This window comes from Aquarana catesbeiana, linkage group LG03, assembly GCF_042186555.1.
Source record: "Aquarana catesbeiana isolate 2022-GZ linkage group LG03, ASM4218655v1, whole genome shotgun sequence".
NCBI classification, from domain to species: Eukaryota; Metazoa; Chordata; class Amphibia; order Anura; family Ranidae; genus Aquarana; species Aquarana catesbeiana.
The window spans coordinates 106442589-106464863 of record NC_133326.1 but is presented as its reverse complement, the minus strand read 5'-3'; the positions used below and the strand labels follow the sequence as shown (position 1 = coordinate 106464863).

The 22275-nt window shown below is 41.9% G+C and overlaps 1 protein-coding gene across 1 annotated transcript in view; it reads right to left on the bottom strand.

The window, feature by feature from the left end:
• LOC141131529 (dual oxidase 1-like) overlaps positions 1-22275 on the bottom strand; it is an 85699-nt gene that overhangs the window by 5288 nt on the left and 58136 nt on the right. Inside the window, exons 22-29 of the mRNA XM_073618900.1 lie at positions 11202-11286; positions 10327-10395; positions 10038-10222; positions 8010-8240; positions 7801-7900; positions 4298-4347; positions 1863-1990; positions 1083-1236 (exon numbers count right to left, since the gene is read on the bottom strand). Of these exons, the coding sequence (XP_073475001.1) occupies positions 1083-1236; positions 1863-1990; positions 4298-4347; positions 7801-7900; positions 8010-8240; positions 10038-10222; positions 10327-10395; positions 11202-11286 (1002 nt within the window). The remainder of the gene's footprint in view (positions 1-1082; positions 1237-1862; positions 1991-4297; positions 4348-7800; positions 7901-8009; positions 8241-10037; positions 10223-10326; positions 10396-11201; positions 11287-22275) is intronic.

Genomic DNA, 22275 nt, shown 5'->3' with positions numbered 1-22275 from the left:
ACTACCAGTCTATGAATCACAATATTTTATATGCACTCATTTTAGCTTAATACATTTTGTTAGACAATTTCAGAAAAACAGAATTGCAGGATCCACATATAGAAGATCTAAGTTCAGAAGTAAAATTTGAAGAGGTGGAGGGTAGCTGGAGTTCGATAAAGATATCACTTGTGTCAGTCTAATGCAGTATGAAGAGCAAATGACATGCAACAAAATTTTCTTTGGGTGTCATAACTTTTTTGCAAGGCTCGAGTAACTGAGTTTTCATTATTGGAATGTGACAATTCATCAAGAAGCACTAACATCAGGTTTTCAACTGGAATCCTTCTCTGCTTGCTGTTAAAACTGTATGCTTTGCAAAGATACTCTTTGCCCCAGTCTACATGCAGGCTACTCTTTGAAGATCCTCAAGTCCTTTAGTAAATCAATCACACTTAAAAATTGTTTAAATATTCACTTCAATTATCCAATCATCGGAAAACATAATTCCTGTTCACTTTGAATACCCAGTCATGTGCAGTTGCTTGGATAAAAAGCATACTCACACATTCATTTGAGTGAATATTCTCAACTTATTTAGTTAACCAGCCTCATATTTACTTTACATATATTTTATTTTTAACACCAGTGACATATTTAAAATTTTTGGGCAACTCCTGCCACCCTTTACCTCCTCGTCTATCCTTCTCAGTTCAATTGTTCAATATTCTTATGCTTTATCAGGTCTTAGTACAATGTTACTGTTTTAATGAAAATTGTAGAATGATATGACAATGCTTGCTTGCTATAATGTCCTCACTTTTGTGCTTCTGGATGATAGTGTGGTTATTCAAAGCCTTCAGAAGTACAGGTCGGCTACTGCAGGGCCAATCATATTCTTAATATTTACACATATTTTAAGCCCAGATGCAGCCACAATAATCCCACCACTAGGCCAGCATATGAATATTTTTACTGCAAAAGGTCAGTTGCAGTGTTTATAGATATATCTTAAAAGTAAAGCTGAGAGTGTTCCTTTTTATCTTTAGCATATCTATTAATTTAGCTGCCACAATGTTAGGAATGTTAAGTATACATCATACCTGAAGGATGTTTCTTCACTTCTAGAACTTCAATCTCTGTCTTCTTCCTGCTCAAACTAATCATTTTGTCAATTGCAAAGATAATAGCTGGGACTATAAAATATATGTAAAACCGTGGTAACTGTATCAGTGCAAAACTGCCATGGATGATAGTCTGAAAAAAAAATAGCCAAAGCATAAGAATATAATAGCTGCAATAGCAGTGAAGCAATCTGATATACATTATTTATTGAAACTCATTGAATCAACCCAAATCCATAGGATTTTTCTTATCCCAGGATAACTGACAACTCTGATAATACATTTACTTCCTTCATTTTACCGACAGAGCTAATAGTTTGCATATACAGTATATTTATGCAGAAGGAAAGGCATGGTATACAGGGACCAAAAATCATCTGGTTCAGCAGGAACCAGATGAATTTTGGTCCGTGTGTGCCGCTGTTTAACAGAAGCCAGTCTAAGCACTGTCTTCTGTTGAACAGTCAATGGCTGCAAGAGCTAATCTGTGTATTCTGATGGGGGGGGGGGGAGTCCCTGCTGTCAGAATACAATAGAACAGTGGGAGAGATCCCTGCTTTAACATTGTTTGTGTTGATGCAGAGATCTGTCATTTTTTTTTTTTGCTCAACCTGCTAGTTGATGATAGTATTATAGAGATTTTCTAAAAAAAAAAAGATTATAATGTTCCTTGTGTCCAAGCTAAATGTGTGAGTGTATCCCAAAAGCTCACATATCTAATAATATCTTTGTGATTTCAAAGTTGTTCTCACTACTTACCAAAATGAAGAGGACAACATACAGGTGATGAATTATCCAGAATCCGCGGAAACTGACACGTCGAAAATGATGAGTGGAAAACACGTGTATAAGAGCCAAAACTGCTAGTAGAAGAATCCCAGTCAGACCTGCATGTACAAGTAGGTATGATTAAATGAGTATATATATATCAAAATGTACTTACTAGTCTGAACCCAATGTCTTAGTTAGAATACAGATTCTAATGACACTGAATGTAAGTATACTACCACTGATAAAATTAATTTTTTATGACCTGATATATGAAAAGGGAATAGTTTCTAAGATAAAGAGTTTCCCTTGGCTCTGTCGTTAGTTGACAGCACTGCGTACCATTCCTATATAATCTCAGATGTTAGGGTTGAATTTCCATCAGTGGAACCTCTAGGCACACACAACACTTAGCACACAAAGCAACATCCCTCTGCTGAGATCACTACTGTTACAAAGAACATTTTCTTTATTTTGTGTCCTAATCTGACTCAGATGAATGATGTTTTACTGATAATAGAAAAAAAATGCTTGGCTAACAGGGAAAAGCATATTTTCTGACTTTGTCACCTGTAGGCACTTTCTCACTATACCTTTTAGATAACTCCCCATACTGTGGGAGATTCCTGTGAACTTTCTGTTCTGAATCTTGGACAGGAAGCAAAGGGAAGCTTCAATGATTCAAAGATAGAAAGAAATAACCTGATGGGGGTTTGCTTAGTCCTTACTCTAGCCAAAGGTTTGACTGTACATACACTGTATGTAATTTTCATAGTCTTAATAGGATGGAAAATGGATATATAACATTACAGGCACCATGAACAATGCAGTGAGCACCTACTATAAGGGATTTAAATGCTCTCAGAGGGATCATAATGAAAGTCCAGCTTTTTTTTTTTTGTTGCTTTTTTTAAGTTTTGGAAATTCTAAGGGATGTTTAAATGCTGTTTCAGGGCCCATGAAGCCATTGACACGCCACCCTCTACTCTAAACACTTACTTCCCCTAGTAAACGTCTCCTTAGCAGCTCCTTTGCTCTCCCTTAACCTTCTCCCCTTATCCCTCTCTTTCTACTTCTCCCTCTTCCTAGCTTATTCCCTGTCTTTCCCTGACCCATCCCTCCCCTCCCCCTTTTCCTATTCTTCCCCTCTCTCTCTCTCCTTTCTCCAAACTGGGTTTTTCTCTTTTACTCTCTACGATCTACATGTGTTAACCTATACCATGAACTTCAAGGCTTACTAGCCAGAACCACCTCTTGTGCCAAAGGACGGTCAAGCTGTGGGCGATAGCCATTGGGCTGACTCCCATCACATGTTTGTTTGTGACTGTCCATGGATTGTGAAACTTTATGTTGTTCACTGTGTTTTCTATGAAAATGTTAATAAACATATTTTCAACACTAAATGCTGTTTCAGGTTTTTTATGGCTGTCCCTGACCCCATAAGCAAGATTTCCTCTTGCTTAGTGTCCCCATGACTCCCGTTAATGGGGAGGAAGTACAGAGAACATCTCCTAATGGAGGGACAGAGAACAATGATACAGGTTTTATGTTTTGATCTGTCCCCCAGTTGAAGAGATTTCTCCTAACCTTTTGTCTTAAGCTGGTCATAGATGGATCTTTTATTTTTGATCCAAAAACTGAACAGATTCCCCCATCCACGCATTGGAGATGAATGAGAGAATCCACCCTGCTGTACTATTGTATTCTGACAGCGGGATCTGTCAGAATACACTGATCAGCACTACAGCTGATTGGCTGAAAGCATTGATTAAATGAAGATATACTATTAGATTTGACTCCTCTCAAATGGGAATGGCCATAGATGGATCAAAATTCAGCCTGTCTGTTGAATCGGTCAAATTTCTATCCAGCTATGCCTAGCTTTTCCATAGTCTGCAAAGTCTGCAGGAAATTTGAGTTTGTTACTCTTCTCCACTTTATCCAGCGTTTTGGCTGACATTTTGGCTGACATTAATAAGCTGAGCACCTATTGTAAAATGTTTTTATGTGGGATGTAACAAATTAATGACATTTAAACATATGAAGCATCAGTATATAATTTATGGAGCAGCAAGGTTAGGAGTGGTTTAGGGAAGGATGCAATCTTATCTGTTGGTGTAACTATCATGATAAATGTCAGGCACGCAAGCTGATTTAAATATAAAAAAATACAGTAAATGCTATTATTCAAGTAGCTGCTGCTTAACTGGTATTTGTTTATGCAATAGTAAGTGTTACCAGTCAGTTGAATGCAGTAGATAAGTGACCAGTGACATGAGTCTATTTGTATATTTATTAGGATAACAGTTTTTATTTCGGAGCCAAGTCAGGAATTCTGAGGAATATCAACTGTAAATCTAATCTTGATATAGCAATATCACCTGTTATTTCCCATGTGATTAAGGTGCAGCATGGTGATAGCTTACCTGGCACAGTCTGAAAAACCCACCAGTAGAATTTATTTGGAAATTCAGATCTAAAAAAATATTTTAAAAAAGTAAAACATCATCAAAATATTTTAAATGCCTTAATTATATTTTTATTTTCATCCAGTCTCCCAGCACCAGAGCATTTACAAAAATATATACAAGGTGATGTTAAAGACCTGCCCGTTATCACAACCTCCTAAGATGTTATTGCAGTCATAACCATTCCTTATATTTTATGGTAATCATCATTCAATCACATTATTTGTAATTCATACATGAAATATTATAATTATCGTCATATTAAATTTGTAGAAGTAATGTGTAAAGATTTTGTTTATACAGATTATTCCTAAAATCGAAACCTTGCCTATTCATTGTTCGCTATAGGTTGGTGGATATAATGGACAGCTTGACAAAATATATCATATTGTTAATATCGAAGTTACTCTTCATTATCATATAGAGACAATCAGGTTGATTTACTAAAGGAGTATAGGCCCATAGATGACACGGTTTTTTTCGTTCAATCTGTAGTTTGAATGAAAAAAAAACAATCAATTTCCCCATCAACACGTTTGATGTGGATGGGGGAATCCTCTCCGCTGAGATATTGTATTCTGACAGCAGGCAGTCTCCCCTGCCGTCAGAATACACTGATCAGCATTGCGGTCTATAGCCTGCAGCGCTGATCAAGCAAGAAAAATCCAACAGTTTTGTTGTGCAGAAGTCGATCTGTAGATCGACTTCTGTACAACCTTGGTGCCCATAAATGGATCAAAATTCAGCCGGCCCTGCTGAACTGGCTGAATTTCCAAGGAAAGAATATCAACCCCCATAATACCCCGCCCTTTACCAAAAATGTCAGTGGCCTCTGCCTCTCTAATTAACACACATTCTCAAGCATTCCATAAAATGTCCTTGACTAATGGTATGAATTCCCATTGCTTAGAAATGCAACTGTAGAATTTCCTGTGCATTTGCCTAAAACAAACCCAAAGTTGGTTGCTATGGCATCCTTAGTATGGCATACAAGGACTGTGTTAATTAAATACTTGGCCTAAAAATAAAAATAAAAACATACTAATCAAACTCTCTATCATATTACAGTGCCTTGAAAAAGGATTCATACACCTTGACATTTTCCACATTTTGTCATGTTACAACCAAAAACGTAAATGTATGTTATTGGGATTTTATGTGATAGACCAACACAAAGTGGCACATAATTGTGAAGTGGAAGGAAAATGATAAATGGTTTTCACATTTTTTTTTTTACAAATAAATATGTGAGGCGTGCGTTTTTATTCAGCCCCCCTGAGTCAATACTGTAGAACCCCCTTTCGCTGCAATTACAGCTGCAAGTCTTTTTGGGGATGTCTCTACAAGCTTTGCACATCTAGAGAGTGACATTTTTCATTTTTGCCCATTCTTCTTTGCAATAGCTCAAGCTCTGTCAGATTGGATGGAGAGCGGCTGCGAACAGCAATTTTAAAGTCTTGCCACAGATTCTCGATTGGATTTAGATCTGGACTTTGACTGGGCCATTCTAACACATGAATATGCTTTGCGCTAAACCAATCCATTGTAGCTCTGGCTGTATGTTTAGGGTCGTTGTCCTGCTGGAAGGTGAACCTCCGCCCCAGTCTCAAGTCTTTTGCAGACTCTAATGCCATGTACGCACGACAGGATTTTCCGACAACAAAATCCATGTTTTTTTTCTGACGGATGTTGGCTCAAACTTGTCTTGCATACACATGGTCGCACAAATCTTGTCGGCAATTCCGAACGTCAAGAACGCAGTGATGTACAACACGTACAACGAGACGAGAAAAATGAAGTTCAATAGCCAGTGCAGCTCTTCTGCTTGATTCCGAGCATGCGTGGACCTTTGTGGGTCGGAATTGGGTACACACGATCGGAATTTACGACAACGGATTTTGTTGTCGGAAAATTTGAGAACTAGCTCTCAAATTTTGTGTGACGGAAATTCCGATGGAAAATGTCCGATGGAGCCTACACACGGTCGGAATTTCCGACAACAAGCTCCTATAGAACATTTTCCATCGGAAAATCCTATTGTGTGTACGGAGCATAACAGGTTTTCTACTAAGAGTGTCCTGTATTTGGCTCCACCCATCTTTCCATCAACTCTGACCAGCTTCCCTGTCCCTTCAGAAAAAAAGCATCCCCACAACATGATGCTGCCACCACCATCTTTCACGGTGGGGGTGGTGTGTTAGGGTGATGTGCAGTGTTAGTTTTCTGCCACACATAGCGTTTTGATTTTAGTAAAATTTTGGTCTCATCTGACCAGAGCACCTTCTTCCACAGGTTTGCTATGTCCCTACATGGCATCACGCAAACTGCAAACGGGGCTTCTAATGGCTTTCTTTCAGCAATGGATTTCTTCTTGCCACTCTTCCATAAAGGTCAGATTTGTGGAGTGCACAACTAATAGTTGTCCTGTGAACAGATTCTCCCACCTGAGCTGTGGATCTCTGCAGCTCCTCCAGAGTTACCATGGGCCTCTTGGCTGCTTCTCTGATTAATGTTCTCCTTGCCTTGCCTCTCAGTTTAGGTGGACAGCCATGTCTTGGTAGGTTTGCAGTTGTGCCATACTCTTTCCATTTTCGGATGATGGATTGAACAGTGCTCCGTGAGATGTTCAAAGCTTGGGATATTTTTTTATAACCTAACCCTGTTTTAAACTTCTCCACAACTTTATTCCTGACCTGTCTGGTGTGTTCCTTGGCCTTCTTGATGCTGTTTATTCACTAAGGTTCTCTAACAAACCTTTGAAGCTATACAGAACAGCTGTATTTATATTGAGATTAAATCACACACAGGTGGACTCTATGTACTAATTAGGTGACTTCTGAAAGCAATTGGTTCCACTAGATTTTAGTTAGGGGTATCAGAGTAAAGGGGGCTGAATACAAATGCACACCACAAATTGCACATTTTTTTTTTAAATAAATTGAAAACCATTAATCATTTTCCTTCCAAAATTATGTGCCACTTTGTGTTGGTCTATCACATTAAATCCCAATAAAATACATTTACGTTTTTGGTTGTAACATGAGCAAATGGGTAAAATTTCAAGGGGTATGAATACTTTTTCAAGGCACTGTATATAATGTCATTACAAACAGAACATTTTCTTTTATGGGGTATTACACACACATTTCTTATCTCTTACACCTCAGTGTACCTCATTTCTCATCCCAATACTTCAGTATGAATTTTACTTTTAACAAATTCAATAGCAGAGTAGACTGTGTTGCAGCCAATTCTAGGAAGAGCAGCCAACCTACTGCTGCTAACAGTTAACACCAAACATAGGACAGGCCCATTTAGGCAGCCTTACAAGCAACCAAAGTCTTGAATTCCAGTCCTTCACTTCTAAGCAATTGTCTGCATTGCAATCAGCAATACATTATTGCCAATACTCCTTTAAGCCAATATTTTGGTTTTCTGACCAAATCAAACTTAGTACATACCCATCATAATTGAAGACCAGGGGAAAGACGCAGCTAAGGATATTTATAGGTGTAATTGAGAAGATGTAGACATTGACTACATGTCCAAGAGTGTGAAAAACTACAAGAAAAAAAATCTTGTATCAGTAATCTGGTTCATTATACATAAAATTGCCAAAATATAGCTACTCTTATTGTATATTAGAATTTGACCTAATGTTTTCACTTACGTGAAAGCACAAGAGCATTCATTGCAATCAAACGGTGGAAGTCTACAGCGGCATCAAATGGAATGTATCGATTCAAGAAGGTCTCTCTCAGGAATGTTATTAGGTTCCGGCACATTGTTAGAAGAATGTAAGAGTACATGAAAGAAATACTGGCTGCTGAACCACGAGAAATAATAAGCCCAATATATGTGACCTGTGAAATTCCACTTGATGGTGAAGCAAAGCCATAGTCTGTGGCATTCAAAAACATTAAAAGAAAGTTATTGTGATGTTAAAAAAACAGTAGTCACAGAGGCCAAATGAAACACAATGCAAACTTTGGCAGCTCAAGGATGGATTGTGTTAGTGCTACAGATTCTAAAGTTCTATGAAAATCTTCTACTGCTCTACTTTAAGGATTGGCATACTAATACTTGTAAAGTACATATTAATAACAATACATAGCAACTGAATGTTTGTCAGGTTATTGCACCTTGAAAAATGAGAAATGTGGTTTTACTTACAAAATGGTAAAATAATGAAGGTAAGCATGACCTCCATAAGCCAAAAAAATGATTGGGGCTTGGTTTATATGCAATGAGACTGGACAAGTTTGTGACCAGACTAAGGACATTTGTTGATGGAATTTGAGCTTATATTGTCAGCTGTACATCAGTTTGAGACATTTCTGATGTTATTCAGAATTCATTTACAGGTACATTTGACATTATTCTGACCTGCATTTGATCTGCTTTAGACATGTGCACTGCCAAAAAAATAGTTTGTTTTCCTTTCATTTGTTTATTTTTTTTTTCGTTTTTCGGGTCATTCGTTATGATCGCAATTCGTAAATTCGTACACTCCTAAATTCGTATATTCGTACATTCGTATATTCATAAATTCATAAATTCGTACATTCGTAAATTCGTACATTTGTGAATTCGGAAATTTGTAAATTCGAAATGTGAAAATCCAAAAACCCGAAAATTCGAAAATCTGAAATAGTAACTAACTAACTATTAAATTATAGGTATTGTAATTTCCTTTCAAATTTGGCTGTTAGTGAACGTAACAAACACAAATTTATTCGAAGTTACGAATTATTCGAAATAACGAATGCTGAATCTAAACAAATGGAACGGAAAAAATTAATAATAAATAATAAGTTTTTATTATTATTATTGTTATTTATTATTATTAATTCATTACGTTCCATTCGTTTGGATACGGCATTCGTTATTCTGGATAATTCGTAACTTCAGATAAGTTTGTATGTGTTACGTTCACTAACAGCCAAATTTAAAAGGAAATTACAATACCTATAACTTAATAGTTAGTAATAGTTAAGTTATTATTAGTTAATTATTATTTCAGATTTCCGAATTTACCAATTTACGAATTCACTAATTTACGAATTTACTAATTTAGGAATGTACGAATGTACGCATTTACGAATGCACAAATTTATGAATGTATGCATTTACGAATGCACGAATTTATGAACGTGCGAATGTCCGAATTTACAAATTTTCGAATTTATGACTATTCAGAAATTCCGAATTAACGAATTTGTTGAAATTTGTTAAAAAAACTAATTCGGACCGAAAAAAATTACACATGTCTAATCTGCTTTAAGGATGTTTTGCATTCCTGCAGTCTTCTAAGGGAATGCAAACCCTGCCTGATACAAACAAAAACTCTTCCACACAGGCCCTTAAACTGAAAGATCTTAGGCTGGTCACAAGGAATGACCAAGAAGATTGCCTGTGACCCAGTGTCCGCCATAAAGGGGAAGGGGCAACATGCTGAGGGGACATAGAAAAAAACGTGTGTGATTGATTTATCATGGTAAAAGTACCTACCATATCTGGAGTTAGGTATTCTCCAGTTTTTCAGCTCTACAACAATTTTCTGCACTAGAAATTTAACAGCCTAGATACAGTTGCTACAATTATCAGCATTTTACTACATTACTATTTTTCTAATAGTTTCTGATTTCCAGAAATTAATTAAATCAAATAGAATTATGTATCTAAAATAGTGACTCACAGTAGGCTCTTTCAGTAAACACTCCAGCTGATATTCCATAGAATATTACAAAGCATGTGATATGGCGCCTGTAATTTTCAATCAAGCGTTTAAACTGCTGTATTTTTTGGCGAACTTTGCTTGACTCATATTTTTCTCTTCTTGCTGTGGTGTATACATTTGGCTCTCTTAGGTTGTAATTATTTCTAGTTTATAAGGATTAAAAAGTAAAAAAAAAAACAGAAAGAAATTAAAATAATGCCATCATTTACATTCAAGAAAAAATCCCCTATATGCCCTTATTACTTACTTTCTGCCAGTTCTTTTTCGAAGTTCCTGCCCATACGACTCCAGGATATGGGTATCTTTTTCAGCTTTGCTATTCAGAAAAAATAGTCAATATTTAGCTGCCTAACCTTTTAAGTCAGTGTTTTTTTCTTGTTTTCTGCAGACTTTGGTGAAGTAGAACTAAAGTCAAAACTTTTTTTTCCATTTTGGACAGGGTAAGGGAGGGTTATTTCTGTCTGTCTCTTTGGGGGGATTTCCCTACACTTCTTTTCTGATGGCCACAACACAAAATGAGAGGAAATCCCTTCAAAGTGAAGACAATCCTTGGTAGTCACCAGAACTGTGTCCCTATTCACCTTCCCCTCTATTCCTGTCCTGATGATCATTCAAAACTTGAATTTTTTTTCACTTTTGGTGATAATGGTGACCAGGACAAATGGAGAGGGTGAAGTTCTGGAATGGGGACAAACAGCAATACAAACTTGACTGACGTTCTAATCTCTCTCCACTCTATGTAATAGAAAAGAAAAAAGCTCTGCCTTCAGTTATACTTTAAAAAGAACCTGTTTTATGAGAATTACAATCATGTCCCAATTTTTGCCAGGTTTACTTCTGTCATGAATGTACCTTTTTCAGTTTATAGTTTCTGTTTTATCATGCCATCTGCTTAAATCATTCCACAATCAGAAACCACATCAATTTCATATGAGACACTAAAAGCTTTACAAAGGATTGGGGAAGGCTAGGGGCAGGTTGTTATACTGTACAGGTCTGTGGGATAGATGAGCTGTACGTTGCATGTACAGAAAATCAATATATGCTCAACCTGATAACAAGAACTTCTGCATTATTTTCCTGGTCTTAATAACTTAATAACCAATGGAAATGTCATATTACCATTTGCTATCCTCCTCATTTCTTTTGCCTATGAATGACACTCTGATGTTATCTGTTTTCTTGATGCTTAGAGGAGGCATTGAACCTTTAAGGAAAAAAAAATATTTGCATTTTCAGCAATAAAGTGCTACTACGTGAAAAAAAACAGACTTGTGCAATATGTTACTTGAGAAATATGAAAAAATGGCAATAAAACATATCAGTGATAAAGGCAAGAGATAGCTTATTACTTTGAATTTTACTTTATCTCAATCAGAGATATGCTGAGATATGCTGGAGTATGCTGTCCAGTTCTGGGCACCAGTCCTCAGGAGGGACGTACTGGAAATGGAGCGAGTACAAAGAAGGGCAACAAAGCTAATAAAGGGTCTGGAGGATCTTAGTTATGAGGAAAGGTTGTGAGCACTGAACTTATTCTCTCTGGAGAAGAGACGCTTGAGAGGGGATATGATTTCAATTTACAAATACTGTACTGGTGACCCCACAATAGGGATAAAACTTTTTCGCAGAAGAGAGTTTAATAAGACTCGTGGCCACTCATTGCAATTAGAGGAAAAGAGGTTTAACCTTAAACTACGTAGAGGGTTCTTTACTGTAAGAGCGGCAAGGATGTGGAATTCCCTTCCACAGGCGGTGGTCTCAGCGGGGAGCATTGATAGCTTCAAGAAACTATTAGATAATCACCTGAATGACCGCAATATACAGGGATATGTAATGTAATACTGACACATAATCACACACATAGGTTGGACTTGATGGACTTGTGTCTTTTTTCAACCTCACCTACTATGTAACCTACTATGTAACTATGTAATAATGTAAATGTCTAAAGTCTACTTACTGGCAATTTGGGTAAGAAATGTTTTTCATGATTGAAAAGGACTAAAGATAAATTTGTTCTTATCCAGACTACTTACTCTGAAGGGTGTCACACCAGCTTCCAGGCTATCCTGCTCACTGCTGTGGACTCTCAGGAGAGTGTGAAAGCAGATGTGACACTGTAGAGTAAGGAGCCCCTCTGTCCTTAGTGCTGGTCATGTCCCCAGCTTAAACAGAATTGGATTCTATAGCTATCTTGTGACGTGGAACAGACTCTCTAATAGTGGAAACTGGCCCAAGAGAAGTATTCTGAGCGCTGGAGGTATATTGCAAGACCACTCAGGAAAAATAAATAAAAGGACCTTTAAGTGCACTGTGTTTGTGCGCTGGACACTGATGTGATTGCAAGCGAGACGCTTCATTTGCAGGGTTTACTGATGCTTTGTGGCACACTGCAGTGTGCCTCTACACTCCCATAGTGTCCTTCTTGCTGTGTTTGGTAATCCCTGACCCTGTCACTGTTTTAAATGCTATTGTGCGCTGTGCTGACATTAGGGTTGCCACATCATCCCTTTAATCCAGGCCACATATTAATTACACAGGTTCTGAGGCTGATTTAATGCAGATAAGGCACCAAGTGAGTTTAATTACCACCTTAATCAGCCACAGAACCTGTGTAATTAATGTGTGTCTTGGATTAAAGGGATGATATGGCAACCCTAGCTGACATCCTCATATGTACAGTATAACATGACAATGTTCTTCTGATCCATCAGTACAGACAGTATAACATGGCAATGTTCTGAAGCAGAACATTGGCATGTTATACTGTACTGATGGATCAGAACATTGCCATGTTATACTATTAGACAGGACAAGGGCTGAGTGTGTGAGGGGATCTGATGGTGCTGCTGCTGGGAGAACAGGACAACTTAGGAAAGTGACAGATCCGAGGACATGCCAGCGCACACCAGACATTTAACTCATTATCTTCATCGCCACCCCCACTGACCATCAGACAATGAAGGGGAAGAAAGGTGACCTGCACACAAAGGACCCCTCTCCCTTTCCCCAGCAGCAGCGCATGGCTGAGCTCCTCACTTGTGGAGCAAACAAACTTTCTGCTGCATGAGGGATGTCAGTGTGAGCACATGGGCTCTGCTCACCCACCATCCATTTATCTGTCCCAGGCTCCATCCCTGCCTCTTCCACCCAATGTCATGTTTATGTGCCACCAGCCCACATAGTTGGGAAAGTCTTTGTTTGGAAATCAGGCTTGAATTCCTAAAGGGAATGAGGAAATAACTTTTCAGGACGGATGTTTTACTGATTCTGTAAAATCCCCCTTGTCAGACATCCTATGAGTGCACTGATCATCTCATCCAATAAGAGGACAGGCTTTCTCATTACATTTGGGAGAATTAGAAAGCAATGAATGATGATGTGTGTCATCTGTATTGTGACAGTTCCCACAGCTGGATTGTATCTGTGACCTGTGCACCCAATCTCATCCAATCTTCATCATGTCAATGTTATTTCCAAAGTTCTTGTCAATCTTTTCCAATCTGCAGCTGTCATTATAATACCCAGCAATCCCCCTGTGGCGGTCCATGTTTAGGCACTTCCTGTTATGGTGACCACTAGGGATGAGCTTCGTGTTCGAGTCGAACCCATGTTCGACTCGAACATCGGCTGTTCGATCGTTCGCCGAATTGTGAACGATATGGGCCGTTCGTGCCAAATTCGTGTGGCGCGTCACGGCCCATAATTCACTGCGGCATCGCAGTGCATTGCTTGCTGATGATTGGCCAAGCATGCACTATGACCCGCATGCTTGGCCAATCACAGCGCAGCCTTAACAGAGAGCCATAATTGGCCAAAGCCAAGGAGGCTTTGGCCAATTATGGCTCAGGGGATTTAGTACACGCCCCACACTATATAAGGCCGCCTGCACGGCGGCCCTGTGCAGTGTGTTTCGGTGTGCTTAGAGAGAGAGAGTGACAGTGTCATTTCATTTGAGTTAGCTAGATTAGGCAGGACAGTCAGTCAGTTAGCTGCACTTAAAGTGTATTGTGTATATATATGCATCCCAGGTGTTGCATATATATATATATATATATATACACTGTATTCAGTTTAGCTAGATCCATTCCTGTTATCTTCTAGACTATTTACATTTAGTGCAGTGCGTCCTGCTCACAGTGTTCAGCTAGATCCGTTCCTGTTATATTCCTACTGACAGGCAGGCTTGTCTTGTTACAGTATTTTGAAGAAAATTACTGGTGTTCTTTTGATCCTATTAGTACCACAGTCAGGCAGCTAGACTATTTACATTTAGTGCAGTGCGTCCTGCTCACAGTGTTCAGCTATCTGTTATCTTCTTACTGACAGGCAGGCTTGTCTTGTTACAGTATTTTAAAGAAAATTACTGGTGTTCTTTTGATCCTATTAGTACCACAGTCAGGCAGCTAGACTATTTACAGTTAGTGCAGTGCGTCCTGCCCACAGTGTTCTGCTAAACCTACAAGTAAGTGGGGTGCGTCCTGCTCACAGTGTTCAGCTAAACCTACAAGTTAGTGGGGTGCGTCCACCTCACAGTGTTCAGCTAAACCTACAAGCTAGTGGGGTGCGTCCTGCTCACAGTGTTCAGCTAGATCCGTTTCTGTTATCTTCTTACTGACAGGCAGGCTTGTCTTGTTACAGTAAATACAGCTACCTGAAGAAAATTGCTGGTGTTCTTTTGATCCTATTAGTACCACAGTCAGGCAGCTAGACTATTTACAGTTAGTGCAGTGCGTCCTGCTCACAGTGTTCTGCTAAACCTACAAGTTAGTGGGGTGCGTCCTGCTCACAGTGTTCAGCTAAACCTACAAGTTAGTGGGGTGCGTCCACCTCACAGTGTTCAGCTAAACCTACAAGCTAGTGGGGTGCGTCCTGTTCACAGTGTTCAGCTAGATCCGTTTCTGTTATCTTCTTACTGACAGGCAGGCTTGTCTTGTTACAGTAAATACAGCTACCTGAAGAAAATTGCTGGTGTTCTTTTGATCCTATTAGTACCACAGTCAGGCTGCTAGACTATTTACAGTTAGTGCAGTGCGTCCTGCTCACAGTGTTCTGCTAAACCTACAAGTTAGTGGGGTGCGTCCTGCTCACAGTGTTCAGCTAAACCTACAAGTTAGTGGGGTGCGTCCACCTCACAGTGTTCAGCTAAACCTACAAGCTAGTGGGGTGCGTCCTGCTCACAGTGTTCAGCTAGATCCGTTCCTGTTATCTTCTTACTGACAGGCAGGCTTGTCTTGTTACAGTAAATACAGCTACCTGAAGAAAATTGCTGGTGTTCTTTTGATCCTATTAGTACCACAGTCAGGCAGCTAGACTATTTACAGTTAGTGCAGTGCGTCCTGCTCACAGTGTTCTGCTAAACCTACAAGTTAGTGGGGTGCGTCCTGCTCACAGTGTTCAGCTAAACCTACAAGTTAGTGGGGTGCGTCCACCTCACAGTGTTCAGCTAAACCTACAAGCTAGTGGGGTGCGTCCTGCTCACAGTGTTCAGCTAGATCCGTTCCTGTTATCTTCTTACTGACAGGCAGGCTTGTCTTGTTACAGTATTTTAAAGAAAATTGCTGGTGTTCTTTTGATCCTATTAGTACCACAGTCAGGCTGCTAGACTATTTACAGTTAGTGCAGTGCGTCCTGCTCACAGTGTTCTGCTAAACCTACAAGTTAGTGGGGTGCGTCCTGCTCACAGTGTTCAGCTAAACCTACAAGTTAGTGGGGTGCATCCACCTCACAGTGTTCAGCTAAACCTACAAGCTAGTGGGGTGCGTCCTGCTCACAGTGTTCAGCTAGATCCATTCCTGTTATCTTCTTACTGACAGGCAGGCTTGTCTTGTTACAGTAAATACAGCTACCTGAAGAAAATTGCTGGTGTTCTTTTGATCCTATTAGTACCACAGTCAGGCAGCTAGACTATTTACAGTTAGTGCAGTGCGTCCTGCTCACAGTGTTCTGCTAAACCTACAAGTTAGTGGGGTGCGTCCACCTCACAGTGTTCAGCTAAAGCTACCTGTAGAAGGTTGGTGGTGTTCTCATACTACAGGCAGGCAGTTGATTTTGCTAGCTGCAGTATCAGTACATATATATATATATATATATATATATATATATATATATATATCCCAGCTTTGTGCAGCTACAGGCCATTAGTATGTCTGGAAGGCCAAGAAGCAGAGGCAGACAGTCACAAGCCAATAAGAGAGGGCAAGCAGGCTCTGTGTCTAGTGCTGGTCGTGGAGACGGTGCATCCTCATCAGCACGTGGCCATGGGACACGCTTGGCCTTTTTTTCGGCAGCTGGCCATGTTGAGCCGCAACATGCGGAAGACTTGGTCGAGTGGATGACCAAGCCGTCCTCATCCTCCTCATCCTCTCTCACCCATGCCCAGGGTACTTTGTCTGGCAAAGCAGCGGCCTCTTCCCTCGGCTCAATGTCATCAGTGACTCCTTCCCTAGCCCCACCATGTCCTCCTGAGGAGTCCCTCGAACTGTTTGACCACAGTGTTGGGTACATGCTCCAGGAGGATGCCCAGCGTTTGGAAGGCTCTGATGATGATACTGAGCTCGATGAAGGCAGTAACACGAGCACGGACAGAGGGGGTGCCCAAGAAGGACAGCAATCTGGCAGTCATGCTCCCCCTGCTGCAGCATACTGCCAGGTTTGCTCCAGTGATGAGGAGGGAGGGGATGATGAGGTCACTGACTCAACGTGGGTGCCTGATAGGAGAGAGGAGGAGGAGGAGGAGGCGGCACATCACCAACGAGGCAGGATGCCCTCCAGGGGCCAGCCTAAGGGCAGCACATTGACTGCATCACACCCCAAAGCTCCACATGTGCAGGGCGCTGCAGTCTCTGCGCGTTATTCAAACAGTTCTTTGGTGTGGGCCTTTTTTGAGACGAGTGCATCAGATCGCACCGCTGCTATTTGCAACATATGTCTCAAGCGTATCTCGCGTGGCCAAAACATCTCCCGCTTGGGTACCACATGCTTGACCAGACATATGTTGACCTGCCATGCAGTTCGTTGGCAAGCGTATCTAAAAGACCCACACCAAAGAACAAAGAGGACCTCTGCTTGCTCCTCATCAGCTGAGATTTCCAACCCCACTAGACCTTCAGTCCTCTCTGAGACCTGCACTGAGAGGAATGAAGGTGTAGAATTAGGTGTGTCACAGCCACGTACTTGTGGGCAATCTGATTTTGGTACACCGACGTCAGATTGTACCAGGCAAATTTCCCTGCCCCAGCTGCTGCACCGCCGAAAGAAGTTTGCTCCCAGCCATCCACATGCCCAACGGTTGAATGCTAGCTTGGCAAAATTGCTAGCACTTCAACTGCTGCCTTTTCAGTTGGTAGACTCTGCCCCCTTCCGTGAGTTTGTGGAATGTGCGGTTCCTCAGTGGCAGGTACCCAAACGCCACTTTTTCTCGCGGAAGGCGATTCCGGCTCTCTACCAGCATGTGGAAGACAATGTCCATGCCTCGCTGGACAGGGCGGTCAGCGGTAAGGTGCATATTACCGCTGACTCATGGTCCAGCAGGCATGGACAGGGACGTTACCTAAGTTTCACGGCGCATTGGGTGACTCTGCTGGCAGCTGGGAAGGATGCAGGACAAGGTGCAGTAGTGTTGGAGATTGTTCCGCCACCACGCCTCCAAAATGCTAATGATTGTGACACACCTCTCTCCTCCACCCCCTCCTCTTCTTCTTCCTCCATGGCCTCTTCCTCGGAACCAGCGGTGCTCCGTAGTCGTTCAAGGGGCTACGCAAGTACGCAGGCCAAAAGATGCCATGCGGTGCTTGAGCTGGTGTGCTTGGGGGACAGGAGCCACACTGGGGCAGAGGTTCTGTCAGCTCTGCAGGGGCAGGTTCAGAGGTGGTTGAAGCCACGCCAACTTAAGGCAGGAATGGTGGTTTGCGACAATGGCACCAACCTCCTCTCTGCCCTCCGACAGGGACAAATGACCCATGTGCCCTGTTTGGCTCATGTCCTTAACTTGGTGGTGCAGCGGTTCTTGGGCAGGTACCCGGGCTTACAGGATGTCCTGAGGCAGGCCAGGAAAGTCTGTGTGCATTTCCGCCGGTCATATAATGCCAGTGCTCGGCTGACGGACCTCCAAAAGGAGTTTAACCTGCCCAAGAACCGCCTAATCTGTGACATGCCCACCAGGTGGAACTCAACGTTGGCCATGCTGCAGCGGCTGCACACGCAGCAGAGGGCCATCAATGAGTACCTGTGCGACTATGGCACCAGGACAGGGTCAGGGGAGCTTGGTTTTTTTCCCCACGCCAGTGGGCCATGATCAGGGATGCATGCACTGTCCTGTCACCATTTGAGGAGGCCACGAGGATGGTGAGCAGTGACAGTGCATGCATCAGTGACACTGTCCCCCTTGTCCACCTGTTGGAGCACACGCTGCGTGGAATAATGGACAGGGCACTTGAGGCAGAACAGAGGCAGGAAGAGGAGGACTTCCTTAGCTCTCAAGGCCCCCTTTATCAAGACAGTGTTCCTGCGTGCCCGCCGATCACACAGGAAGAGGACGAGGAGGACTCCGGACCGAATGCCTCAGCAAACCTACGCTGCATGGCCTCCCTGATCCTGCAAAGCCTGCGTAAGGATCCTCGTATTCGTGGTATCAAGGAGAAGGACCAATACTGGCTGGCAACCCTCCTTGATCCACGTTACAAGGGTAAGGTTGCGGACCTTATCTTGCCATCGCAGAGGGAGCAGAGGATGAAACATCTTCGGGAGGCCTTGCAGAAAGGTCTGTGCAACGCGTTCCCAGAGACTGGGAGGTTACAAACTCCTGTTTCTGGACAACGTGTTGCTGAGGCTTCGGTCAGTCAAAGAAGGAGCGGTGGAGAAGGTGGCCGTCTGACCGATGCGTTCAGACAATTTTTTGGTCCGCAGCCCCAAGGTATGATCGGTTCCAGCAACCATCGCCAGCGTCTGTTTTACATGGTGCAGGAATACCTAGGGGCAAGATCAGACTTGGACACCTTTCCCACCGAAAATCCTCTGGGTTACTGGGTCTTGAGGATGGATCACTGGCCAGAGCTTGCACAGTATGCAATTGAGCTACTGGCCTGTCCTGCATCCAGCGTTCTTTCGGAACGCACATTCAGTGCTGCTGGAGGCGTGGTAACCGATCACAGGGTGCGTCTGTCCACTGACTCGGTCGATCGACTGACCTTCATAAAAATGAATGAGTCTTGGATCACCACCAGCTACCAAGCACCTGATGCTGATGTAACCGAATAATTTTTTTTGAAATCTCAGATCCCTTCAAAGACTGCCTATGCTGATGCTGAGTGACTATCCCTGAGTAATTATCCTCTTCCTCCTCAATCATCACGCTGATAGCTTGTAAGAACATTTTTGGTTCTGGGTGCCACCACCAGTGCCTAAGGCACAATTTTTCAGCCCCTGTTTAACAGGGGCATGTAATTACGATTTTTGATGTAATACTTTGCAGCAGGGCTCGTTCCTGCATTCCAACTAGAGTGTCTGTGAGGGGTTGCAGTGTTGTGGCACCAGCACCAGTGCCTAAGGCCCAATTTTTCAGCCCTTGTTTAACAGGGGCGTGTAATTACAATTTTTGATGCAATACTTTGCAGCAGGGCTCGTTCCTGCATTCCAACTAGAGTGTCTGTGAGGGGTTGCATTGTTGTGGCACCAGCACCAGTGCCTAAGGCCTAATTTTTCGGCTCCTGTTCAACAGGGGCATGTAATTACAATTCTTGATCTAATATTTCACAGCAGAGCCCTGTGAGGGCTTACAGTGTTGTGGCCACAGCAACACCTAAGGCCCAAATTTCTGCTGAGTATATAGGGCAGGACCCTACTTTCAAACAACTAACTTACAAACAACTCCTACTTGCAAACGGAAGGAGACAACAGGAAGTGAGAATAAATCTACCCCTAGGAAGGGAAATTCTCTCCTGTAAGAGTTAATATGGGAAAAACATTTCTCCTTTCCACTGATGCTTTCCAATCCATTGGGACAAAAAGTGAGGTGAAATCTTCTGAAGAGGAGGAAAGACAGCAAAACAAATGTCACAGGGGTGATAACCCTTCCCTATGTTTTCCAAAAAGCTTAAAAAAGATTTTTTGGCTGGAGCTAAACACGTTAAAAATGTACCCGTTCAAAATTACAAAGAGATTCTACTTAACAACAAACCTACAGCCTGTATACTGCTGTTCAGAGTATATAGGGCCTGGTGGCCCCACACCTTTCCTTATTTTAATTTGGGTGCGGGGTTCCCCTTAATATCCATACAAGACCCAAAGGGCCTGGTAATGGACTAGGGGGTACCCATGCCATTTGTCTCACTGATTTTCATCCATATTGCCAGGACCCGACATTACATTAAACCCGCAAGCAGTTTTAAATGAGATTTTTTCCTTTAAAAATGACATTTGGTGCAGGGACTGTTCTAAACACGGGAAACACGCGTCACTTTACAGGCATACTATAGACACCCCTCAGGTACGATATTTAAAGGAATATTTCACTTTTTTTTTTTTTTTACTTTAAGCATCATTAAAATCACTGCTCCCGAAAAAGCGGCCGTTTTTAAAAGTTTTTTTTGCATTGATACATGTCCCCTGGGGTAGGACCCGGGTCCCCAAACCCTTTTTAGGACAATACCATGCAAATTAGCCTTTAAAATGAGCACTTTTGATTTCGAACGTTCGAGTCCCATAGACGTCAATGGGGTTCTAACGTTCGTGCGAACTTTCGGTCCGTTCGCAGGTTCTGGTGCGAACCAAACTGGGGGGTGTTCGGCTCATCCCTAGTGACCACGCTCTGCCCCCCTCTGCCAATTGTTTTCCTGGGTTGTCATCTGGTTTCATATAATTCTGGTATGCAGAAATGTCCTGCCAACCAATGACAGGCAGCAGGTGCAGGGGGCATGCATATGGCATGCATATAAATGGGAAGTGGCTGCGGAGGATCAGAAGTGCTAAGATGCACAACTGCATGAAAAAAAAACATTTTCCAAAAAAAGAAAAAATGGCATTTGGTATGATAAACAGTGCTTTAGCTAACTAAATGTCATCGCCATAGTAAGTGTAAGTAAGTCTTAAGTGTGTTAGGTATAGAGACAGGTAAGATAAGATGATAGTTGTCCTATATCTCATGGCCAATTAGAGCTGTATACCACCCAGATCAGCATATGTCTGCAGCGGGCATGGCCAGGTGTTTGTGATCAGCCACAGATAGGAATCCATTTTTTGATATGCAGCACTGCATCACTTTAACTGACAATTGTGCGGTCGTGCAATGCTGTAAACAAACAAAATTGATGTCCTTTTTTTTCCCCCACAAATAGAACTTTCTTTTGGTAGTATTTATTTGTGCCCCCCCCCAAAAATTTTGAGCACCAGCCGCCACTGGTCCCCAGGACAAGTGGAGGAGTGATAGAGAGATGGATTCTTCTTTAAAAGCGCAGCTCACCTACTTTTTTAAATATAAGCGGTCAGTAGGTCAGTAGGTTCTGGTGACTGAGCACTGACAAGGGGTGAAGAAGATCAGGGGTTAAAGTTTTACAAGTGCATGAAGTCCCAAGGAGGAATGATATATTGTGGACATTGGGGACACTGCCCTAGCACTTTATGCAAAATTTAAAAGCACAACACTATTTTGTAATTTTGATGGCACATGTTTTTTCACATTTTTTATGGACTTAAAGTGGATTTAAACCCCCAATTTTTAAAAAAAATTAAGACTCATATCTGTTACAGCAGAGGATGTCATTTCATCTGTGCCCAGTCTTGCCACGAAGAGTTAAACCAGCTCTGAGCAATCCTCTCATCTTTCTTCAGTAAGATAAAAACAGATACACAGAGAAATAGGTGTTTGTTTCTTCCACCTTGCTGTGAGTGACAAGGGATTTCCTTATCTCATGCATGAGTGTGAGAGAGGCTTTCTGTGTACTTCACATCCCCCTCCTTTCTTCTCCAGCTCTCCCAGGATTGGCTGCTCCACACCTCAGCATGATTGGGCATGCTGAAGTCATGTGGTGACTTTCCTGGGTTTTGACTGGATGTTAGTGATCATGGGGCATAATCCACGAGACCAGCAGAAGTTCAGTGTAAGAAATATCAATGCTTGGCCAAGGGGAGTGTAGAGGTGGGCGGGGAGTCTACTGACATCATGACTCCACCCACCGAGCCCTGGACAACAGACCTG